This window comes from Aethalodelphis obliquidens, unplaced genomic scaffold (genome assembly GCF_003676395.1).
Source record: "Aethalodelphis obliquidens isolate GAN/ISIS:26980383/991018 unplaced genomic scaffold, ASM367639v1 scaffold6, whole genome shotgun sequence".
NCBI lineage: Eukaryota > Metazoa > Chordata > Mammalia > Artiodactyla > Delphinidae > Aethalodelphis > Aethalodelphis obliquidens.
In genome coordinates, this window is record NW_020837950.1 from 12,210,673 (window position 1) to 12,235,749 (window position 25,077).

The following is a 25,077-nucleotide window of genomic DNA, read 5'->3' on the forward strand; positions in this document are numbered from 1 at the left end:
CGGGCTTCTCATTGCGGTGCCTTCTCTTGTTGTGGAGCACGGGCTCTAGGCATGCGGGCTTCAGTAGCTGTGGCATACGGGCTCAGTAGTTGTGGCGCACAGGCTTAGATGTTCCACAGCATGTGGGATCTTCCTGGACCAGGGATCGAACCCATGTCCCCTACATTGGCAGGCGGATTCTTAACCACTCTGCCACCAGGGAAGTCCCCCTGGGGACCCTTTTATCCTACTCCTCCTTAGTGAGTAATGTGACTTTTTCGCAGTCATGACTGAAACTCAGCAATGTTATTTTTTAAAGATTATTTGCAGGCACAGACACATTTTCTCTCATTCCTGTTTTACTCATCTAAAGGAGAAGATATGTAGAGGTATATATATTTAAAATGAGTTTGAGTTCTTATAAACTTAACTTTTCCAAGTAAGAACTAAAAAAACAATTAGACTGGAATTACTAAATAAAGGGAATTTATAAGCCACTAAATAAGACAATTGATGAATATAAAGCAGAGCCCTTTGTGGTACGAGTCAGCATTAAATATTAATTTTTAATTAAAAAGACATTTATGAAGATTGTTTAGTATATTTATCTGTGCTGTGTGGAGAGGAGATAAACTTATGACTATTAAAGAAGCAGTTTCTTTAAAGGTAAGATTGATTATTTTGGATAGAGGGGAAAAATTTTAAATGTAATATGCAAAATGAAAATTGACTACCGTTGGTTTATTGAAGGTTGGCTCGCATGCCTGATACTGTGCTGAGTGCTTTATCTAATTGAATCCTTACCACAACTCTTTGAGGTAGATGGGTAACACCATTTACGACGAGGAAGAAAGACCTTTGAGGGTTTAGGTAACAGCACTTATCAGTCAGGATTCCAGCTGGAGCCTTTCAGACTCTGAAGCCTGAACTTCTAAAAAGCTATGCTGTTATAGCTTATGCAAGCTTTTTTAGAATGAGGGAAACAGACATTAGAATAGAGTTTGAAAGAATGTGAATTAACTGGAATCCAGTCTATTTATTGCTTTCACATGTGCTACTGAAACAATCGTGGCAGGTGGTTCCCTATTCTGTTTGAAGGGGGTCTGGTGTCGAGAATGACAGGAGTCAGTGTGCCCTGTTATGAATATGAAAGGGGGAATGCAGACTGACTCTAGAAACATAAACAGTGTGGAAGGAACCAAAGATCTTTCATAGCAGCCCAGACGACTTGAGAAACTTTTTCTGCCTTTAAAAAGAAAAAAAGCATTTAGGTTTTAGCCCTTATTATACTACATTACAGAGTTTTTACATTTAAGTATTGTAATTGTTAATAATTTTCTTTCTAAAATCTTTTTTTCCCCTCTAGATTGAAACAATTGGCAAAAAGGTGTCTTCAAAGAGAATTCCTTATGCACCTTCTGGTGAAATTCCAAAGTTTAGTCTTCAGGATCTACCCAACAAGAAACCCAGAGTATAGACATTGCCGTTTTTATTTGTAATTTTTTTGGTACTTCAGGATAGCAAATATCTATCTGATATTAAATGGTAAATGAATCAAGTGCTTTTAAGGAAACAAAACTATTTTTTTAATAATCAAATTTATACTAGCTGTATGGGAATTAGCATATCTGGTAATTATGAAACTAGAATATTTTTTACATATTTTTATAATATTGTTACCTCAGTGATTGGATGCATAGCAAATAATTGTGTTGGTTTTAATGGTGTCAATTTTTGTAAAATTAAACTTCAAACACTTTTTACTTTATAAAATGTCTTTAGGCAGCACTTGAATATCACATTGTAATGGGAATGGCATGCTTCAGTTTTTCTGATCATTGGTTTATCTACTTGTCCTTAAGTATGTATTTTAAACCATGAAATGACTATGCTAAATATTGGGCTAAACCTGTTAACCTTTCCAAAAGTGTCATGGAAGTTTAGAGCTTTCTGGATTAATTGGGTAAGATGTTTTCCATGCCATTTCTTGTCTCTCTGAACTGAGGAGCATGCAATGGACAGAATGTGGCCTTTGAGCTTTTTTTCTCCTATGCTTCCATGTTAGAAGTAACCCTACAAGTATGGTTTGGTTATTGTTCTTTTGTTCCTTTTGTTTTAATGAGCTGTGTTGTTGGTTTTCTAGTCCAAAAAGATCATCACTGCCCACTTCCAATCAATCCAAATAAGACTAAAAGGCAGTATTTTTTTTAACATGAAGAGAAAATCAGTGTAGTGAAATGAAAATCTGTTTCACCCCACTTCTTGTTTTTCCTCACTGATCACTATGTTTTTTTAGTCCAATATTTGTTACTTTTACTTTGCATTTTCTTCCTGTAACTCATTGCAATTTCACCCTTTTTCTTTAAGTAATAAAACCAATATAATCTCATATATAAACTTAAAGAAGTAGATTTTACAAATTATGTATAGCATAATCCTAAAATAGGGAATTTTGTGTCTTCAACTACTTTTTTTCTTATGTCTCTTTGACTTATATTTGATTTTCTCTTGTGTTTATCATTATTGAAATATGTCAGATGTCCATGTGATGCTTGTGCTCTGCTGAGCGTATACAAATTGAGTTAAACAGTCTCATCCTTTAGGAATTTTGCGGTTCAATAAGGATACAGAGACAAAGATGAGGACAGAGACACCTATAGAGGTATCAAATACATAAATAAAATATTCTGCATAAGCCACTGTGTGGGTTATTTTTTGTCTAGTGCAAGTAACTAATAAGTCATGACAGTATGACATTAGACAGGAAAACACTCCTTACTTTTTTGAGAAAGCGGAATTGTATTGTTCTTTCAAATGATGCAAGAAAGCGAGGGAATTTAGCAAACAGACCAGGTATTGGCAAACTAAATCCCATTGGCCAAATCTGGCCAGCCACCTGTGAGCTAAGAATGTCTTTTACATTTTTACATGATTATATTTTAAATGGTTATATATTGCTATCTGGTCCTTTAAGAAAAAGTTTGCAGACCAGAGTGAAAGAAACAAAACACCAAAAAGATAAATGCCAGAGTATTTGAACATAAGATGATCCCTTGCTCATAAGACTTTGAAGTGAGGATGAGCTTATTAAGTAGAATTTGCTTTACATTTTTGCTTGAAAATATTTTTGTATTGTGCTTAATAATCTTGTATTCTAGTAAAGGGATTATAACCCAAAGATGTCTTGCTAAAACAGATAGAATTAGGCACTGGTTTCAAGTTGCAGGATGCTTCAATGCCTAGGATTGATAAGTAAATTGATAAGTAAACATGTAAAATACAGTTACTGATTAGAAGGTAGGAGAACTGGTAAGTGGAAGAAAATACAAAAGACAGTTCATAGAGCCATGTAAACTGGCTCTTTGTAATGGGGAAAAATCCCCCAGTGACTGGGCAGGTAACTTACAGCTATTTGAGGCCTTTGTATGAAAAGTTGGAATAAGATGGTTAGCCTTGTTCTCCCCTATTAAGAAAATTAAAGACCATGTGTATTTTAAAAGCTGATACAAGATTTCTGTTTTTAGGCGAATTCCCTGGTGGCCTAGTGGTTAGGATTCCAGGATTTCGCTGCCGTGGCCCGGGTTCAATCCCTGGTTGGGGAACTGAGAGCCCACAAACTGCACAGGTGTGGTAAAAAAAGATTTCTATTTTTATTAGCTAGTACTTTATGTGAGATTATTAACTAGTAATTAAAATTGAAAATAATACATGGACATGATTTTTAAAAATTCAAATAGATACAAAAGAATATATAAAAAAGTAAAATCTGTCTCCCACAATATGTTCTCCAGAAATCATGTGTTATTCCACTTAAGACTTCCAGCTTTAAATCCTGACTGCATTATTTTCCTCATCCGTAAAGTAGAGATAATTCATCTCTAACTCAGAGCTGTTATGCGGATTACATGAGATCAGTGACTACACAGAGATCTTACTGGCAGTGGCCGGCAGGTGATGGGCACTCCCGTTAGGCCCACTGACCCAGAGCCACGTGTAGGCTCTGGAGTCACTAAGAGTACAGTAATTAACACAGCCTTACAGGGCAGGCACTACACTGAGTGCTTTAGGTGCATTTTCTCATCTATTCCTCATGTAAGGCCTTTGAGGTAAGTTCCATCCCATTTTCAGGTGGAGGGCAGAAGGCTAGAAAGATTAAGTAACTTGCTCACAGTCACGACCATTTGAATAGGAGCTTTTCTTACTTGAAGTTGAAAGCATCCTAATTTCAGAGGTATTATTATTAAGAGTGGGCACTTGTGACCTTAAGCAGACTGATGGGATAGCATCCCAAGGGAAGAAACAGATGATGGATAGGGCAAAACAGCATGAGCGGCAGCAGAGAAGGATGTAAATACTTGCCTTTCCCCCTCCCAGGGACTCCCAACTACTAGAAGAGGGTCTGAGGTTCTGCAGGGGGTAGGGATGGGGAAGAAGAGGAGCGAGGTTCAGTAAGACAAACTATTGAAGTTAAGGTCTCGTTTTCTATGTAAGTTCATTTGTACTCACATTTTGAGTAACCCTATTTAAACTATTTCAAATTGGGTGTCTGTGTACCCACTATAAGGCAGATGCTGTGTGGTGCTAAGAAATGGAGGGCACAGATGAATGAGAGCAATTTTGTGGAGAAGCTAAGACACATGCAGAAATAACTGACAAAATATGAAAATGGCCATAAATGATAAAAACAAAATGCTATCTGGGCACTTGAAGTGGGCCTTAACAGACAAACATGATCTTGATAGGGAAAGTGGGTCAAATGAGCACATCAGTGGCAAAAGCAATGGGAGCAAAAAGACGCCTGCAGGAAAATTCAGACTGGTTCTAGGGAAAGCAAGTTGCTTTTTGTTTGGGGTTGAAGGAGCATGAAGAGGAACAGCTGGAGAAGACTGGAAGTTTAGACTAAGGACAGATTGTAGAAAGCCTTGAACTTCAGGCTGAGTTTGGGCTTCACTTAATAGTCAAAATGGAGACACCAGTGGTTACACAACATTGTGAATGTACTTAATGCCACTGAAGTGTAAACTTTAGAACTGTTAAAATGATAAATGGAGGACTTCCCTGGAGGTCCAGTGGTTAAGAATCTGCCTTCCTAATGCAGGGGATGTGGGTTCGATCCCATGTCGGGGAACTAAGATCCCACATGCCGTGGGGCAACTAAGTCCGCGCCGCAGCTACTGAGCCTGCGCCACAACCAGAGAGCCCGTGTGCTGCAACTACTGAGCCTGCGCGCTCTAGAGCCTGTGCGCCACAACTAAAGAGAGGCCTGCACGCCACAACGAAGATCCTGTGTGCCGCAACTAAGACCCAATGCAGCCAAATAAATAAATAAATATTTTTAAAAAATGATAAATGGAATCACCGAAGGTTTTCTTTTTAAAATGCAGTCATTTTCTTTCTTTTTTTTTTTTTTTTGCGGTACGCGGGCCTCTCACTGTTGTGGCCTCTCCCGTTGTGGAGCAGAGGCTCCGGACGCGCAGGCTCAGTGGCCATGGCTCACGGGCCCAGCCGCTCCGCGGCATGTGGGATCTTCCTGCACTGGGGCACGCACCCGTGTCCCCTGCATCGGCAGGTGGACTCTCAACCACTGTGCCACCAGGGAAGCCCTGCAGTCATTTTCTTAAAAAAAAAAAGATATTTGTTAATCATAATAAAGGACAGACTCAAACTTGCTTTCCAGAGTTGCTGCCCCAAACTAGATGTTACCATCTAGTTTATTCATACATTGACACTGTATTAAAGTTTTAGACCAAAACCCAGGCATGAATATATCATTAGTGCCAGACTTGCAAAATAATACTTACAAGGGACCTTTAAACTTCAGAGGATAAGTTGGATACAGTGACCTCTTGCTGTCTTCCTCCCTTCCTTTTCCTGAATATAGTCCAAAAGATCACTCATTGTAGATCTGCATTTTACAATATACCACTAGTAACAAGGCAGATTATTTTAGGTGAACATACATTTTTCTTAATTTTAATAGGCATTTATTTTAAAGGCATTAGAATAAACATGACTTACAAATTATATCAGTTAGTATATAAACTTGACTGCTCTAACAGAGACCAAAAATGATAGTGTTTTAAACAGAAAGGAAACATATTTTGCTCAGACATGGAAGTCCAGGTCAGTGGTCCACAGCTGGCAGAGCACTTCCATAGTCATCAGAGGCTCAGACTTCTTTACTTGGGCTCTGCCACCCTTTACACAAGTCTCCTATCTCATGGTTCAAGATGGCTGCTCCAGCTACAACATCATGTTCTGATTCCAGCCAGCAGGGAAGGGGAAAGAGAAGGGAAAAGTAGAACCCACCCTTTAACAGCACATTCAGAAGTAGCACAAATCATTTATGCTCACATACCATCAGTCCCAACTTAGTCACATATCCACAACTGGCTGCAAAGGACTCTGGGAAATACAATTTTTAGCAGGATAATCAACCACGTGCCAGCTAAATATTCTACATGAAGTTTCACTTTAAAGGAATTTAAGTTTAGAAATTTAGTCAATTGTAAAAAAAAATTAATATATAATACTATAGTTCCCATTCAGATAGGGCAAAACTTTGTGACGGTTTTACATGAATGACTGGAGTTTAGGAAACAGTGGTAGGTGATGTATTTTAATTAGTAACACTAAACATAGTGTTTGTTAGTTTTTCTAACACTAATGAGCAAGCATATATAATGGCAAACATACAGATGTAAAGTGAATATTAAATGTTACGTGTTCTCTACCAATGATTTTCAAACCATGACCGACCCAAGCATCCAGAGATGCTTCAGGAATTCAGCAAGTGATTGATTTAAATATAAACATAAATACATATATACACACATAGATAATTATATATGTAAAATTATCTACAAAGCTACTATTAAAAAGACAGCAAGCCGAGTTCTTGGTCAACATGGCAAACTGAGCACACATTTATATCCTCTCCCTTCTAAGGACACCATTAAAATTACAGTGAGGGGGGAAAAGGCATAATCCAATAAAGCAAAGAGAATAGGAGGGGGCCATCAGTGGTCAAGAGATTTAAATAAATTTCTGGAAAGCCTTGAGTGGATAGATGTATACGGACTAAAGAGAAGAGTTGCTTCCTGGAATATTGATGTGAGGGCCAGAGGAGGAGGCTCTACCCAAAAGGAGGTGGGAGAGAGAGGGGCACCCACCAGGGCCTTAACTGTAGGTCTTTAACTTGAACAGTCAACCTTCTCATCTCATCCACCTCTAGAGGCACAATGACAGGCAGCCTGGCATTTACACCCATGTGATTACATCTTCCAGCCCCCAGGGTCAAGGGGGAAAAAAAAAAAAAGGTAGGTGGAGGCAGGGTGAAGTTTCTTCTCTAAAGAAATTGATTCGACTGCCTGGGGAGAACTATAACAATGAGTACTGTTCTCCACCAGAACAAACCCTAAGTCCAATACCAGCTGTCTGCAAGTTTGCCCTAAAGCAAAGCCAGCAAGTCAAAGCACTGTCTGCACTTTTGGGTTACGTGCGTTGAATTAACCACATGCACTATTTTCATTCTCTCCTGAAATCTCACTAAAACGGCAGTAAAGAAATAAGAAAGCTATAAATAGATAAGGACAAAGAATGAGAAAGGAGGCACCAGTAGATGAGAGATGTCAAACAATTTTTAGAAAGTGGACCAGGGGAGGCTAAGTAACTTACTATAAAGAGCAAGCAGAAACTTCAATGCCCACATAAGGGACTGCCTTCTAGATGTAGGTAACTGGTCCCTGAGAAGATCACAAGAATTAGAGGCACCACATACCACAACAGGTGGGGTTTAGGTGTGGGGCTAAACACAGGGGACTTTGATGGAAGGCTGTATAAGGAAGAGTTGACTGCACCCAAGTCTCTACCCTACCCACACCAAGAAACTCCCTTTGCCACCCCTTTGCCACCCCTTACTCTCATGGGATATTAGAGGTTTATTTTCAGGAGGAATAGAATTAGAAAGGTTCAGCCTTGGGGAGGGTGTTAGTAAGTTGCCAGACTGGAAACGAGGAAACTAAATAAAAGCCTGCCTATGGAACAGAGACCCACGCTCCCCTAACCAGCTTGCTTTTACTCATCTGGCTCTGAGTAAGCAGGAAGCCAAGTTTATAACCCTCAAGGCAGGAGACTTGAGGATTATAATTATTATTTTCAATCCTGACATTTGGGAGTCACTCATTGAGAAATCTAGCTCATGCCCCAAACACGCTCCAGTGGAGCTCTATCAATTAGATAGCTCCCCCCACCCCAGCTTCCAAATAGCTTTAGAGTGGCTCATCACTTAGTATGTCTGTACAGCCAAGGAGATGAAGGAGAGCCACACAAAAGGCAGAGACCAAAACAAACAAAGGAAACAGAGACAATGCTCAATGCAGAGAATGACACTATCCTCAGAGAGAAAAATGGAAGAACTTGTAGCTAGGAAACAAGAACAGAATGCTATTTAAAAGGGGGAAAAAAATCAGAGAACTGCTCTTGAAAATTAAAATGTGGTGGCCAAAATTTTAGCAAGAGAATAATCATCAAATGAAATTTTCATGGAAATCCAATACAAAATAGACTAAATGGTATTTTATTAGCACAAATGTATGTGTGGCTTCTGAGTAGCTGGGAGTCCCCACAAGGATGAAGGGCATGTACTCAAATCTCTCTCAGCGGCTGCTCCTGCTGTTCTGCTCTACTCATACTCTGAATCTTTCTTTGGGGTGTTATTCCCATTTTTCTGCCTAAGTCCACTGGAGCTCATGCTTCTTAATGCAGTAATACAAATAATATCTCTAAAGTGAAGATGTTTTCAGGGAATTCCCTGGCAGTCCAGTGGTTAGGACTCGGCACTTTCACTGCTGGGGCCTGGGTTCTATCCCTGGTCAGGGAACAAAGATCCCCCAAGCTGCATGGTATGGTCCAAAAAAATAATAATAATAATAATAATAATAATAGTAAAGATATCTCACCAAACAGGAACTGGGTTTCAGGGTTGGCTGATTCAGTGGCTGGAAAGGGGACAGTGACCCCTGTACTAATTGATTTCTTAAAAACCATGTGCATTTGTCACTTTCACTTTCTTAAAAATACTATTGGTGCTACAGAAAGAAAAAGATCAGACATACTGAAATGGGCACATGCCAGATTTTAACACATTGGAGACCGCTGATGCATTAACTTGTGCTGCGCGATCAAGAAATTTTGTATAGGCCACCTGCCATGTCTGTGCATTTAAATACACTTCTTTTTAATGCATCATTGTTTACGAAGGTCAAAGCTCTGCCTTGGCCTTTTAAAATTCAAGCCTGTCCATTCTTGTACATTTATGCGAGGGACTACACCTCTACAGCACCCACTCTCTACGCTCAAATGTCCAGCAAGATCCAGGCATTTGTTCACGTATTCTAATGAGTGAATGAATAACAAATTCAGAAGATACTATTTGTGATTCCACTTTGAAACAAACATTTCCTGCTAATCATCTTTCAGGTTTTTGGATTAAATTTAACTGGAGAGTATGCTGAGATTGCAAGATGTTTTAAATTTTTAAAATAATTTATCATTATTTAGCTGTATCAGTCAGGATTTTTCTCAATACTATATAACCAAAATAAAACAAAGGAGTAAGTAGACTGTTGAGGCCTGACAAAGACTGCAAACGTCATCCATGACTCCCAATTTCACATAGGTATCAAAATAGCTTCATCTTATCATTCACTATTTTTATGTGTAGTTGTTACAAATCTAAAACCTTAACATACATTTGTGCTAATAAAATGCCATTTTAATTATTTTACATTGGGATACCAAACATTTCATTTGACAAAATGACTCTTCTGCTAAAATGTTTCATTACCAACTGCCTACACTGTGCAAAATTAGGAAACATCAGATTATGTTACAAAATCAGAGTCTGAAAAGTAATCCATTTTTCCGGTGAAATAATAGATTTTGAAGGAGGGTAGTTGCCAGAGATGTTAAAATGGAAAGTTGATGGGGTTAATTTTACACAGCAAAATTTGTTAGGATCTATAAGGAAAGTGAGTCAAAGTATATATGGCTCCCTGAGTTAAATTAAAATGTAACTAATTTTCAAAGTTATGCATTTTATTAAAAAAAAATTAGTTCACTTATTTAAAACTTCAAAACAAAACTGGCTATCCAAATTACATATTTTATAATACTGCCATCTAAGTACTTCCTTTGTGAGATGTAGTAGAAAAACAGGATTCAGAGTCAAAAGATGAATTTGAGTTCTAGTACTTAGGAAAGAAATTCCTCATTCAGGTCATTACTATGATAGAACACAGCCACCTCACCAGAGTGGTGAGAGGAATGAAAGGAACAAATGGATAGTGCATGTGATGTAGCAAACTATTATAAAATGAGAGTTAATATTTTATTTTTAGGTTGTATTTCCCCATCTTGGACAACATCATGGTCTTGGTTTAATAGAGGTCCTAAATAAGCAATCAGCATAAAACTCTTCTGTAGGTCTAAAGTAGTCATATCAATGTGAAGAGTCAACACTGAAACTCTTAAGTCTTTCTACATTATTCCAACGATGTTATGCTATTATGCAGAGGACATATGCTACTTATAAGTAAACAGATACAAACTCAATCTATTTTGACTGTTTCATCACAGTATGTCATTTTTCAGAAATGAAACGTGACAATGATGTATAGAGGCTTAAAAGATTTTCTACAAGTTTTTAATGTATTGTTTAAACTACACTATTAACAGTAAACTCTTACAAAGATGTTTTATGATTACATCATAACAAGCAATTGTTTACTGGGACAAAGAAGATATGCTAAAAGACAAATGAATTATTATAATTAAATATGCACAGCTTATTGATATCTTTCGTAAAACAAAAAGACTGGGATATATCCACCGAAGTTTAGGCATTCTGCCATCACTTCTGTTACCAACTGGAGTCAAAGTTTTAAAATTCCTGTGATCTTGAATGTCTTGTTAAGTGTTAGAGGGCTTTTGTTTTTCTTTTAGCCACCAGACTTTTCAGGAAAAATTCACCTATTTAGGAAAAATAAAAATACATTAATAGCAATTTAAAGTAAACTTCAGAATAATTATACTTCAGTGTTTCCCTTTAAAGAAGACTTTTGTATTTATTGGTGTTTTTCTCTTCTCAAATCTCAATGGCAATAATTTTCTAACCTCATATATCTTTGGTACTTTCCTCAACCATAATGCTTAGTCATTATTCTTTTTCTTTTAAAAGAGCTTTTTTTTTCATAAATTTATTTATTGTTCGTTTTTGGCTGCATTGTGTCTTTGTTGCTGCGCGCGGACTTTCTCTAGTTGTGGTGACCGGGGGCTACTCTTCGTTGTGGTGTGCGGGCTTCTCACTGCGGTGGCTTCTCTTGTTGTGAAGCACGGGCTCTAGGTGTGTGGGCTTTAGTACTCGCAGCATGCGGGCTCAGTAGTGTGGCGCACTGGCTTAGTTGCTCCACGGCATGTGGGATCTTCCCAGACCAGGGCTCAAACCTGCGTCCCCTGCATTGGCAGATGGATTCTTTTTTTTTTTTTAATTAATTATTTATTTATTTTTGGCTGTTTTGGGTCTTTGTGGCTGTGCGCAGGCTTTCTCTAGTTGCAGTGAATGGGGGGTACTCTTCATTGTGGTGCACCGGCTTCTCATTGTGGTGGCTTCTCTTGTTGCGGAGCACAGGCTCTAGGCACTCGGGCTTCAGGAATTGTGGCTCGCGGGCTCTGGAGCGCAGGCTCAGTAGTTGTGATGCATGGGCTTAGTTGCTCTGCAGCATGTGGGATCTTCCTGGACCAGGGGTTGAACCCGCATCCCCTGCATTGGGAGGCAGATTCTTAACCACTGCACCACCCGGGAAGCCCAGCGGGTGGATTCTTAACCACTGCACCACCAGGGAAGTCCCTAGTCATTATTCTTAAAAAACTTTTTCTATCACTACAATTTTTACCATTACTCTTTCTAGTAAAGAAATATTATAAAGGGTGACCCTATTGTATCTGTGGGCTGCTTCTGTGCATTTATTCCACTTCATGTACACCATCTATTCCTCATCACCGACAAAGTATTGCTGTTGGCACAATTCATTTCAGAGAGCGATTCTGCTACATTATTAGCCTGGATCTGATGTTTATAAAACAGACCTTGCTGCAGTTGAGCAGATTCATTTGATGGCATCTCTTTAGCTTATTCCCCTCTAGGGAAGCAAGAGCTCTCATTTATAATGGGCTTGCTTTCTCTCCACCCCCTAAGACGTGCCTATGCACTAAGTTAGCTGCTTAGAGGGGGCCCTTTCACTTTTCCGGTCATTAGAGTTCCATTTAGTCTATCACTGTTATAGCATGGCTCAAAGCTTATTGGCAGAGTTCAGCACTGCAGGCCCGACTTTATGAGGAGTCTGATGAACTTCTCTGCCATCTTAATACATGAGTAGAATTGTGATGATTGTATCTGTACACAATCCCCAAGAATCCTAAGACTCATAACCTTGCCAAGTAATGGAGAGAATAATCCGTGCTGCCCCATGCCTCATCTAAATCTGGTAAGAGTAGAACCATATTATCAGATCCTAATCCATCATCTAAATCTAATACTTTGACCTTTTACTGGTAATTTTAAAGGAATTAAAAAGTTTATAATTCACTTCCTCATAATTGTTAGAAATTTTCCTTACCAAAAACAAAAACAAACAAAACAAAACAAAAAACAAACAAACCCAAACCAACAAAATAAAAAGTCCTTTCAAATGACATTATTCTACTTTGACCACCCTGGAAGCTGATGTTGGTCCTATCCTTTATATATATTTTTAGCTTGCCAACAGTGCTCCTTAAAGAATAAATCACTTATCATTACTGGTTTCCAAAATTCCCACATCCTGTCAGTCAGTATTGAATCGAATTCTTGGGTTTTATAACTAAGATAAGCTGTTGTTAGTTCATTAAAATGTCTTCGGTTTCTTTACAGGAACACACTGAATATTACTAACATCGGAACATTAATTTTTACAAATAGAATTTATGCCTAATTTTAACACATCTAGGATTTAGACTCCACTATGTAAGTCATTTAAAAGATCATTAATAGTATAACATGGTTTGGACATACCCAAAAAACAACTAGCTGTTTATTCTTGTAATGGCCATTACCACATGACTTTATCTCTTGAAAAAGGCTTTTAGGACTTCCCTGGTGGCACGGCGGTTAAGAATCCGCCTGCCAATGCAGGGGACACGGGTTTGATCCCTGGCCCAGGAAGATCCCACATGCTGTGGAGCAACTAAGCCCATGCTCCACAGCTACTAAGCCTGTGCTCTAGAGCCCGTGAGCCACAACTGCTGAGCCCGCGTGCCACAACTACTGAAGCCTGTGCGCCTAGAGCCTGTGCTCCGCTACAAGAGAAGCCACTGTAATGAGAAGGCTGTGCACCACAATGAAGAGTAGCCTCCGCTCGCCAAAACTAGAGAAAGCCCGTGTGCAGCGATGAAGACCCAATGCAGCCAAAAATGAATAAATACATTAAAAAAAGAAAGAAACTGGCTTTTATTTTTATAAGTCAGCTCAAGCTACTGATCAAAATAAGAGCCGAAATTACAGAGGTAAAAAAATTGCATTGTAGGACTTCCCTGGTGGCGCAGAGTGGTTAAGAATCTGCCTGCCAATGCAGGGGACAGGGTTCAATCCCTGGTCGGGGAAGATCCCACATGCTGCGGAGCAACTAAGCCCGTGCGCCACAACTACTGAGCCTGTGCTCTAGAGCCCGTGTGCCACAACTACTGAAGCCTGTGCACCTAGAGCCTGTGCTCCGCAACAAGAGAAGCCACAGCAGTAAGAAGCCCATGCACCGCAAGGAAGAGTAGCCTCCGCTCGCCGCAACTAGAGAAAGCCCGTGTGCAGCAACAAAGACCCAATGCAGCCAAAAGTAAATAAATAAATTAGTAAGTTAAAATAAATAATTGCACTGTAGATAATAAAATTACACTAAACATTTCCATAGGGAAAATAACCTTATGGATTTTTTTTCCTGTTGCTTCTGGGAGGAAAAACACAAAGATATTAATGCAAGCAGCAATGTTGTCAAATAGATACTTACCCTTACGGAGCAAAGTTCCTAAAGATATTTCAGGAAAAAAAAATTTTTTTCTTCCCCACAAAAGACAACCACAGCTATTATCATTTTAATGTGGAAAATTACAGACTAAATAGAACCATGCTCTGCAGTCTAACTTACCTGCTTTATATGAAGAACGCACCAGAGGGCCACTTGCAGTATAATGAAATCCAAGTTCATTTCCTACTTTTTCCCAGTATTTGAACTTTTCAGGAGTAATGTATTCTTCAACCTAGATTTAAAGAATTAATTCTAGATTCTAGAATTTTCCTAAATCATTTCGGTTCTATACAAAAATCTACTTGTTGGCTACTCGGTCAGAACGTAATTATAGTGAAATTAGAGAAGAGGGGAAACATATCAATTTGGAATTATATTAGCTATTCCAAAAGGGAAAGAAAATGAGACTATTTGTAGAGATTATATATCTGTATCATTCCTTTATTGACCAACAGGTACAATCAAAAATTAGTCACACCTATTTCTATAAGATTCCTGACAGAAAAAAAAAAAAAGGATTCCTGAGGATAAGACTGTGTTACTCATCTTGTATCTTCTGCTCGGCACTGTGTCTGGCACATGGTCACTACTCAAGAAATGTTTTTTGAATGAATGAATAAATGTCCAATATAGAAATAGGGAGACCTACTTTTCTTTCTTACTTCACCTCTGGCTCTCATATAATTCTAAAACAAATCACAAGATCACCAAGTGTGAATGAACACAACTTTCCAACTTAAAAATTTTTTTCCTGTAGGTCACTTAAGTTATACAATTTGGGGGGCAGCAAATAAATGCCAGTGTAGCTGCTTTATGCAGATAATAAAATGGAAACTGGAACTTAGAAATATACACGGAACACTACACTAAAAAGCCAGCAGCTTCTTAATTTTACCTAAAGAAAATAAAGATTTAATTCAGATTACCATTAAACATTTGGCAATTTATGGTAGTTGTACCTTAAGGTGGCGCTTTGTTGGCTGCATATATTGTCCTAAGGTCAAACAGTCCACATCTGCTTCACGAAGTACTACAGGAAAAAAAGCACACGTTACATAAGCAGATGTTTTTACAATGCTAACTGTATGCATTGTTGTAAAGAGCAGCTTTTAATTATCATTTGAACTTATTACTCTTTGAACCAATAAATAACTGTAAGTTGGCCAAGGATCTTCAGGTAAAATAAAAGCTTTCATATTTTAAAATTTAAGAAGCGCAAGAATCACAAAGCAAATGGATTTAATGGACTAAGGTTCAGCGAAGTCCAAAGCACACCATGTTGTGTAACAATTCTATAAGTAAGCACTTTCTCAAAGGCCTGAATTCATCCTAGTCGTCTTTGGATTGTCAGTGCTTGACAGAGCTCCTGGTACCTGGCTGGACTCAAAAACTGTCTAATGAGTGAATAAGTGGACAAAATCATGTTTTTAGTTGATGAAAGGGTAAGAAATAAAATGGGATGCAAATTTCATATCCTGAGCATCCTGTACATCATTCCATAAAGTTTTAAGAAAACATACTTCCTTTCCTGCTGTTTACAACACATACTATCCATATGTTCTCACTGGCACTTTCACTGAGACTATGGAGAAAGCATAACAGGTCCTTCAAAGTGGGACTCCTGCTATTATTCAAATTAAATGGAAAAGAGTTTTCATTTTCAATTTATTTACCTTTCATCATTGCATATACTTGCTCGTCATTCTCACCTAAACCCAACATTATAGATGTTTTAGAAATAACATCAGGTCGAACTTCCTTGGCATGTTTCAGTATGCGTAGAGACTGGTCAAAATTGGCCCGGGGATCACGAACCTTCCTTGAAAACAGCAAAGCTATTGTCAGCATGAATAACCACAAGCTCAACTAAGTACATAATTATGCAAGCAACGTGAAAGACCAGAAAAGTACATTCTGGACATCATGCTACATCATATGGTTCAATGGTAACATTTTTGCACAAATTTCTAAGTGCTACTTTAGGAAAGAAAATCAGGCTTCACTAGGCCCCCAACTCTGTTGACTTTTCAGGCCTTTCAAGCCTGGGGCAGAGAAAATGAGAATGGAAGTAATGAATGAAATAATTCATTTTATGAATTACTCATTGAGAAACCAGGATTCCGAAGCTGAGAATAAGTGATTAGAATAGTCAAGAGAGAAGGGGAAAAAAGTGGAAGAAAATCTCGATACTGAACAAAGAAAAAACCATTTAACCTAAACCATTTCAGAGGAATGAAACTTTTATGTTCATTTCTAAAGACTAAGCTGCCCTCTGCTGGTAAGTATATAGCTTGACATCTCTTAGGTAAAAAAATACATGATTCTGGAATTTTCACTGCAAAGGATGTTTTTTATTATTTTTAAAAATTAATTAATTAATTTAATTTTTGGCTGTGTTGGGTCTTCGTTGCTGTGTGTGGGCTTTCTCTAGTTGTGGTGAGTGGGGGCTACTCTTTGTTGCGGTGCACTGGCTTCTCATTGCAGTGGCTTCTCTTGTTGCGGGGCACGGGCTCTAGAGCACAGGCTCAGTAGTTGTGGCGCACGGGCTTAGTTGCTCCGCAGCCATGTCGTATCTTCTGGGACCAGGGCTTGAACACGTGTCCCCTGCATTGGTAGGTGGATTCTTAACCACTGTACCACCAGGAAGTCCTGGATAATGTTTTTAAAATGAAAACAGAGAAACTGGCACCCACTGGTGGTGGTATCATGAGATATGACAGGGTTGGAACAGGCTGTGTGCTAGACTTCAACAGGGGCCAAACCAAAATGGTTTAAATGGATAAGGCCCAAAGGATACAAAGTTGGTGATGTTAAATCACCTTCATTTGAATTCTAATGTACCTTTATTCTGTGTAATTGATTCGTTGTTATGGTTGTTATTTTTAATCAGAGACCAGTTCACAGGGAAGAGAGGAAACAAATTAATAAATTTTAAAATAATCACAGAGACTTCTCTGGTGGTCCAGTGGGAAGGACTCCATGCTCCCAATGCAGGGGGCCCAAGTTTGATCCCCGGTCGGGGAACTAGATCCCACATGCATGACACAATGAAGATCCCTCATGCAGCAACTAAGACCAGGTACAGCCAAGATAAATAAATAAATAAATATTAAAACACACACACATACACACACACAACTGATAATAAGGAAATTACTTTTTGGAAGTTATTTCTCCACTGAATTCAAGTCGTGCTCCCTAATATATTTATGATTTAGTGGAAATCCTGGTTATTGTTTATCCTACTTCTTTCTTTAACACAGAATAATGTGTAGAACCTAATAAAATCACTATCAAATGCTTTACTAAAATAATGAAAATGAATTATTAATCTTGCCCCAAATTTTTCATTTTTCTGAAATATGAATGTACTTATTGATGTAGAATAACAATCTGTAATTATTCCTAACTACTAAAATCATTAGGAAGAGTAAGACAGCATAGTATCTACTTTTTAAAAGAGATCTGAAATACACCTGAGTGTACTAGGTTTTTCTTCAGCATCATTTACTGCATATATTATTGCCAAGTGGATGGTTAAAAGTCTTTTTTTAGAACTACAATCAAAGCAATTGCTCGAGTAAGTTTTTCTTCTTGAAAACTGTTCTTTGAAAAAAACAGCTCGTTGGTACCTGCAATGATACTTTACAAAAAAAAAAAAAAAGAAAGAAAAAAAAGATGCTCATTATGTGTGTGTGTACCAAAACGTATACACACATGTATAAATATATAAGTATATATATTACACTTAGATGTTAGTAATTGATACTACTAGGTGGATATATTATGGGTGATGTTTACATTCTTTTTGTTGGCTACATTTTTTTATTTTTCTGCAACAGACATATGTTGTTTTTGTTTAAAAACAGAGTTCACTTTATAAAAGTGAATTACAAAGTTCTCCCCTGAAACAAGTGAGAAAATGTAGCAGATTCTGACCCTCCAAACTTCCCAACATTACTCTGTATATGAAATCACCTTTGTAATTCTGGAACTGTTTCTACATTATGTGCATACACATCTAATCCTGACAGAGCAACTTTTTCTATTGCTTTAAGATCTCCTCGGAAATCAGGGGTGAGACATTCCACAAGGATTTTCGGATTCCTAGGGTGAAAAAGAGATAAGTGTCAAACTGAGGAAAAGAATTGACAGAACTGTTACTCAAAATAGAAGCCACCAGTACTCATTCAGTATCATTTTCAACACGGTAAGCTTTAGAACCTTGCCAAGAATAGCATGGACACACAAATGTTTATATATGAACTGTTAAATGAAAAACAAACAAAAAACCCCCCCGAAAACCAAACAAACCTATAACATCAAATAATGTGCACACTGTGGTTAAAACACATATGCATGTAAATAATGATCAGAATAAATTTTGGTAAATTTTGGGATTATATAGAATTTTAAACTTTATTAAGTAGGTATTAAAAAATTGTTTAAAGGAATTAAAATACAAATATAAAACATTAAATATAAAATAACCTTTGTATTTTTTTAGAAAATAAATTGGAATATCTCTTATGTGAATGCAAATATTAATTCCTTTAATTCTGCATTCTTTTAAAATTCATGAATAGTGCCCTCCTCGTGTCCTCTAGACAAATATTTTACAAGTGCTCTGACCTTTAAAAACTATCTTCTGAGTTGCTGAGTCATGAGCTTTGCTTAAATGAAATACAAGCTAAACATTAATCTTCCTATTTATATTCTGGCTATATTTATGCATTCAAGCATTAAAATATGAACTAGGTCATAAAGCTGTTCCCTTTGACAAGTAGTAGAAATGACTGGGAAACTAAAACTTTTTCACAAACCCAACTGCAAAGTTTTTTTTGGAGCTGTTTCATGCGAGAACAGATGTAGAAAGGACCACATACACACCCTCCCATGGATACAAGAGATGTTCAAAGAACACATCTTGTAACTCACTGTTTTTTTAACTGCAAGTTGAGACTCATTAGTAGTTTGTCAGATCAATTTTGTGGGTGGCAAACAAAACTTTTTTTAAATGAACTATAAAAAAATAAAATAGAAAATATTGGGGGAATCACTGAAAAAACATTTACTGAGGGTGCTAGACTAGTACTGAGCTGTAGAAAATAAGCGTAAGACTTTCCTGGTGGTGCAGTGGTTAAGAATCTGCCTGCCAATGCAGGGGACATAGGTTCAAGCCCTGGTCCAGGAAGATTCCACATGCCGTGGAGCAACTAAGCCCATGCACCACAACTACTGAGCCTGCACTCTAGAGTCCGCAAGCCACAACTACTGAAGCCCGCGCACCTAGAGCCCGTGCTCCACAAGAGGAGCCACCGTAATGAGAAGCCCACGCAGCACAATGAAGAGTAGCCCCCGCTTGCCACAACTAGAGAAAGCCCGCGCAGCAATGAAGACCCAATGCAGCCAAAAATAAATAAATTAATTAATTAAAAAAAAAACAAACTCCTTTTTAAATGCTTTTTAAATACATAGAATTTACATGTTAATAAAATGTGAGTTATGGGTAAAATTCCCAGGGCATATCAATAGTGATAAAATTTATATCAAGATTACATATTTTAACAATGTGGGAGTTTATCTCATCCTAACTTCTTCTAGATGATGGTTTATTTAAATCAGTGCTAGGAAGATTAGTTTTATACTTCTCATAAAATTACTCAAAGTTTAGACTGATACTCAAATATGAAGGAGGGGCTCGATGGACTAAAGGTCCATGAATAAGTTTGTGTCCCTACATCCCTAAAATTTCTGCGAATATGTATCTGTATGTTTGAATACGACTTTTCTGGAGAAAAGACCACATAATTTCCAGCAGATTATGAGACAGGTTTATAATCCCCATAAAAGGTTAATAACCACTGCTTTAAGGTAAAGACCTAAAATAAACTGAATTTACATGGATCAAAAGTCCTTAAATTACACAAGCAAATGCAAAAACAAGTAAGTACCTTTCTTTTAAGTAAGACACAGTCTTTGCAAAGTGCTCAGCTCCTCCATCAGGCATATCTAGAAACAAAAGAGTCCATTGCTTAAGATGATGTCATAACTTGATAAGAGCCAATTTCTGGAAGAGGTAATGACGATGCACTAACCATCTCGATCCACAGACGTCAGGACTACATAATCCAGACCCCACTCTGCAATTGCCTTTGCAGTATTGTAGGGCTCATTGGCATCCAGTGGAGGTGGATTTCTTGCAGTCTTAACAGAACAAAATCTACAACCTCTTGTACATGTGTCACCCATCAACTAGAATAGAGATGTTACAATTTAAATCAAATAAACAGATGACTTAGAGAATGTAATGTTAAGGGAATAAAACTGCAATGAATCTATAAACTTTGATTCTGTTTTTAAGAAACTTAAAACATTCAAAGCTAAACAATACAGTTAAGGAATACAAATATATATGGTAAAACTAAAGAAAAAGAAAGGCAAGGGATAAAACCAGAGATTTCCATTATGGAGTATTCAGAATCACTCCTTCCTTCAAGAATTGACATTGCATAACTTAGATAAACTCTCTGGTTGGTTCTGTATTATTCCAGAAGGAGCTCTATCTCATAAGAATCCCCAGCTCCTCGTCTAAATAGTCTCTTGCTGATATAACTCAACAGTTTATCAGACAGTCCCCAGACAAGTATGAACTTTCAGTTGCACATAATTTATATTTAACCCAGTACTTCAATCTCCAAACTCCTCTGTATAAATAATATGGTAGATTGCATTGTTAATCCCATTTCTTACTCTATCATATTAAGATTATACATCTCACCCACTGCCATGTAACTTGCAGGACCCGCCTACTTGGGGAGGAAGTTATGTCTCTACTCCCACTCATGCTTGGCTTGAGTGGCTTATTTTGGCCAATAGAATGATAGTAGCCATGATGAAGCAGAAACCTCAAATGTGCATGGATGGCTTGCCCTCTTGTGCTCCTTCCATCCTCCATGATAAGAACATGCCTTGGAGAGCCACCGGTCCATGAATAAAGCTCTCTAGAGCAGACCTGAATCCAACCTACTTCCTGGAGTCCACCTTAGCCCAGTCAAGAACAGATGAACACAGGCCAACTGAAAGTCCCATGAGGGAGAAAAATAAATGCTTATTATTTAAGGGGCAAAATGAATAACAAGTTAAGCCAACATGAAGAACATTTCCAAAAATTAATAGAAGAGATATGTCAAGGCAGCACATGATTAACCATCAGGTAGATGGAAGAATCAATAACAGACTTATTCAGAGAAGAGTGAGATCATAACAGGCTGGATTATTCTGTCGGGTTTTTTCCCACATTTCTCATAAACTCATATGTAACAAGAAATCTGATCAGAGATTCATCATGTACATTTGCAGGAGAAAGACACAAAACATTTCCTTTCAGTCTCTAGACTTTAGAATTTGAGGCTGGGCTTACCATGATTGTGGCAGTGGCAGTGGCATGTTCTCCGCCCCCCCAACACTCTCCAATATTGGGACATCGAGCTTCCTCGCACACCTGTGGGTAAAAGGGAACTGAATACAGTCAGGTTGAAAAAACTTACCAACTGAGCAAATTAGTCAACAGGCATGTTTACACTATCCATTCTTCACAGCATATTATGAAGAAATTCACTATTCAAAAATGCTGTTAAAACTGTCGAAGTATATAGATATTAGGATTCCATTTTTAAATTAAAAACGATATGAAGGGGGCTTCCCTGGTGGTGCAGTAGTTAAGAATCCGCCTGCCAATGCGGGGGACACGGGTTCGAGCCCTGGTCCGGGAAGATCCCACATGCAGCGGAGCAACTAAGCCCGTGCGCCACAACCACTGAGCCCGGGCGCCTAGAGCCCCGAACCCCGCCACTGCAATGAGAAGCCCGTGCACCGCAACGAAGAACAGCACCCGCTCGCCACAAGTAGAGAAAGCCCACACGTAGAAACGGAGACCCAACGCAGCCAAAAATAAATAAGTAAATTTTAAAAAAACAAAAACAAAAACAAAAACCTATATGAATGTATATATTTTACATGTGCAAATAAAAAGCCCTGCAAGGGTATATGTTGAACAGTTAAAGTGGTATAACAGTTAAACATTTGAGATTGCACATAGGATGCTTCACATTTAATATACCCTTTCCAACAAGCATGTACTTAATTTGTAATATAAAACACACAAAAACCCTCATTCCCGAAATTGCAGAAAAAAATTTTTTTTGTTTGTACTGTTAAATGAAAGGTTAAAAAATACAATTACTTTTTGTTTCTTTTGCAGGGAAAATAATCTTTAAATGTAGTTCCATTACTGAGAGTAATGTATCACTAAACATCTTTATTTACTTTCCTTGCTATTTTTGATATGTATTTTATTAATTTTTAAGTTACATATATATGGAAAAATTACGGTTTCTGGTAAAGAGGGATATTTAACCCTCTGATAACTTACTGTATGAAGATTTAAATTCCGCAATGTATTTTTCAGTTTATTGTAATTTTTCCCCATGGGAATCTCTGTCTTTAGCCATGGAGGTAGTCTTAACCTGAGGAAAGCCAAATATAACTATACATTAACAAGTATGTTCCCAAATAATCACACAGCTTTGAAGTTACTCTGCTCTATTACAATTCCTAGTTAGGAATTTTCCCCCCATAATCCTGGATTAACTCTTTTAATTTCTGCCATAGGAGTAATAACAGAGAATTTAATTTAGATTTGCTCAAACCACTTTAGAAAACACCTATAACTGTGTCTAGCAGGGCACTGTGCTCATGTCTACTTTTGCAAAGGCACAGAGTAACACCATCCCAATAAAAAAATGAAGAAGCTTTTGAACATCTCATTCCCTAAAAAAAAAATTAAGGAGAGACCCCCACAAGTGGACTTTCTGCTCTACATTCTAGATTTTGATAGTTATTAAGTGGAAAAAAATCTAAAATTTGGAGTGAAGACTACATTTCCTCAGGTTCCCTTTGACTTCCACCCACTTGTGATCTGTAAGTTGCTAGGTAAAGTATCTCCCAATACAATTTGCTCTCTGCACTAAATTCCCTTACAATTCTTTTAAACTAAGGCATGCTATCCATAGATCATATGTACATTGACTAGGCGAAGCAACAAGTTAGATCACCGACACCCAGTAACAATGAAAAACTTGTTAAAGTGTAATAGACTAGTAACAAGGTGATAATCTTTGCTCTCTGAAGAAATTTGTTGCTGGGTGGAAAATGGGAGATGGTGGTGTAGGATGGCTAAGTCCTAGGAAGGTTGAAGAAAAACTGTCAGAGGGCAGAGAGAAAAGAAATAGATTCCAACAATCTCACCTATTCAATGTTTGTTATCACTTCTTTCTAATGATGTTTAGCTAAATTTAACAAGCTGATTAAAATATACCCTAGGGCTTGGTTATATCTGAAAATGATGCACTATGAAGAAATGGGACATTAAAGTTACCTCAAAATTTCAATTACCTTTCTCCTTTCTGGCGTTTTAAGTCTCCTTTATATTCGTCCCAGGTGCTCTCGTCTGCTAGATCACCAGATACAAAATCTTGAAGGTCTGGTCCATTCTGCAAAAATTTCTTTTTTTTATCTGGCAAGGAACTTACTTCTCTGACTGGACTGCATAAATATCTTCCAAATACCTAAACAAAGGGTTCATTATGACATTTATTTAGTGGGGTTTGGAATAACTTAGTTTTAACCTATTTTAATACCTAAAAGGAAGGGTAAAGCCCAGAGAACTGATTCAGAAATTATGTCAAACTATTTACAAGCTCTGTGTAGGAGCTGAGAATCTAAGATTAAGGAGGACCCAAAGGGAACAAACCAAACCTAAAGGAGAACGGGAGCTGACCATTTCCTGCTGGATTTAGAATAGATTTGGAAACCATTGGAACTGGCTAACATGCCACACTTTTCATGTAACCCATTTAGGTACTAAAAGTCTTTTCCAAGTTTAAATTGCAATAAGGGAGAAGACGCTACAGCTTTGAATTTTCTATTCCTGACTTGAGTCAAGGACATTTAAATGAAATTTGAAGTAAATCTCTCTGCTTTGGACTTTGGATAAGCATATGTGTTAAAACGTAGAAGTGCTCAACTAGTTTCACAGAACTTGAAGAAGGGAAACCAAACCTAATGTTTTAATTTTCTAGGTTACATTCTGTGTTTAAAGAAGGAAGTCACTCAATATGTATTTGACCATAAGAAGCCATTGGCTTCTAGATCTGAACACACACGGACAAGACAGCCAAAACACTATAAAATTCAAGTCAGTACTTATAAAGCAAAAGAACCTTCAAGAATTAAAAAAAAAATACAGTGCCTATTAATGCTGCACGATTGCTATTGTACTTGCCCAGGTCTCCCACTCGAGTCTAGAGCATAGATTTGGGTTCTAATTGCCCAAACTGGTGTCTAGTACACAAGAGCTCAACACAAAGCAGTAATCTGGAGTGCTCACCGCAGTGGTCCTATAACGCTCCAATAAATACAGAGTACAAATCACTGATACGCAGAAAAAAAGCTCTCAGCGCCAGCCAGAGAGACCTACAAACAAACCAGTACCAGAGACTTAACCTCGTTGGGGTGTCGGAAGAATTAAATGAGATACCACAAGAAAAATGTTTAGAACAGTACGTGGCTCGAAGTAAACACTCAGTAAGTGCTGGCATTATTGGGCGCTCTAAAGGGATGGGAGCCCCCTCCCCCCCCCCCCACGCCCGCACCCTGCTCGCCCCGCAGCTCACCCGGGGGCCCACGATGCGGACCGCGCCCCCGCAGCGTAGAGACATCCCTCTCTTTTTTTTCTAGCAGGGCCGAGCGATCACTAATTCCCGGGAAAAAAAGATGGAAAAACCGTCACTCGACTTATGACCGACAAGCTGAGCCACACCTGACCCTGTGGAAGCTGCGCTGCTCCGCGATTGGCTGCTTTAGCCTAGTAGCGTCGCGCGCTTATGACGCCATACGCAGTACTCCTACGGCCTATAAGAAC

The 25,077-nt window shown here is 38.1% G+C and overlaps 2 protein-coding genes across 6 annotated transcripts in view; one reads left to right on the forward strand and one right to left on the reverse strand.

The window, feature by feature from the left end:
- The window catches only part of UGDH (UDP-glucose 6-dehydrogenase), a 39,053-nt gene extending 36,375 nt beyond the window's left edge, over positions 1 to 2,678 (forward strand). For 2 of the 3 annotated variants that reach the window (XM_027103132.1, XM_027103133.1), the window contains one exon: positions 1,346 to 2,678. In XM_027103132.1, the coding sequence (XP_026958933.1) occupies positions 1,346 to 1,456 (111 nt within the window). In that variant the 3' untranslated portion in view covers positions 1,457 to 2,678. The remainder of the gene's footprint in view (positions 1 to 1,345) is intronic. The other variant, XM_027103134.1, reaches the window with a different exon arrangement.
- A 3,899-nt stretch (positions 2,679 to 6,577) lies between these two features.
- LIAS (lipoic acid synthetase) lies at positions 6,578 to 24,967 on the reverse strand. 3 transcript variants are annotated; one of them, XM_027103135.1, is made up of 11 exons: positions 24,830 to 24,967; positions 23,550 to 23,722; positions 22,528 to 22,621; positions 21,517 to 21,597; positions 20,192 to 20,348; positions 20,048 to 20,105; positions 18,072 to 18,200; positions 15,767 to 15,912; positions 15,053 to 15,123; positions 14,214 to 14,325; positions 6,578 to 11,010 (listed from the first exon to the last, which is right to left on the reverse strand). In XM_027103135.1, exons 1-11 carry the CDS (start codon positions 24,872 to 24,874, stop codon positions 10,958 to 10,960), a joined length of 1,119 nt encoding a protein of 372 aa, XP_026958936.1. In that variant the 5' UTR covers positions 24,875 to 24,967; the 3' UTR covers positions 6,578 to 10,957. The 3 variants fall into 3 exon arrangements, 2 of the variants coding, with proteins under 2 accessions (XP_026958936.1, XP_026958937.1); XR_003432153.1 differs by lacking the exons at positions 6,578 to 11,010; positions 14,214 to 14,325 and having other exon boundaries at positions 15,767 to 15,908; positions 24,830 to 24,961; XM_027103136.1 differs by lacking the exons at positions 20,048 to 20,105; positions 20,192 to 20,348; positions 22,528 to 22,621 and having other exon boundaries at positions 24,830 to 24,961.
- Between the last annotated feature and the right edge of the window lie 110 nt (positions 24,968 to 25,077).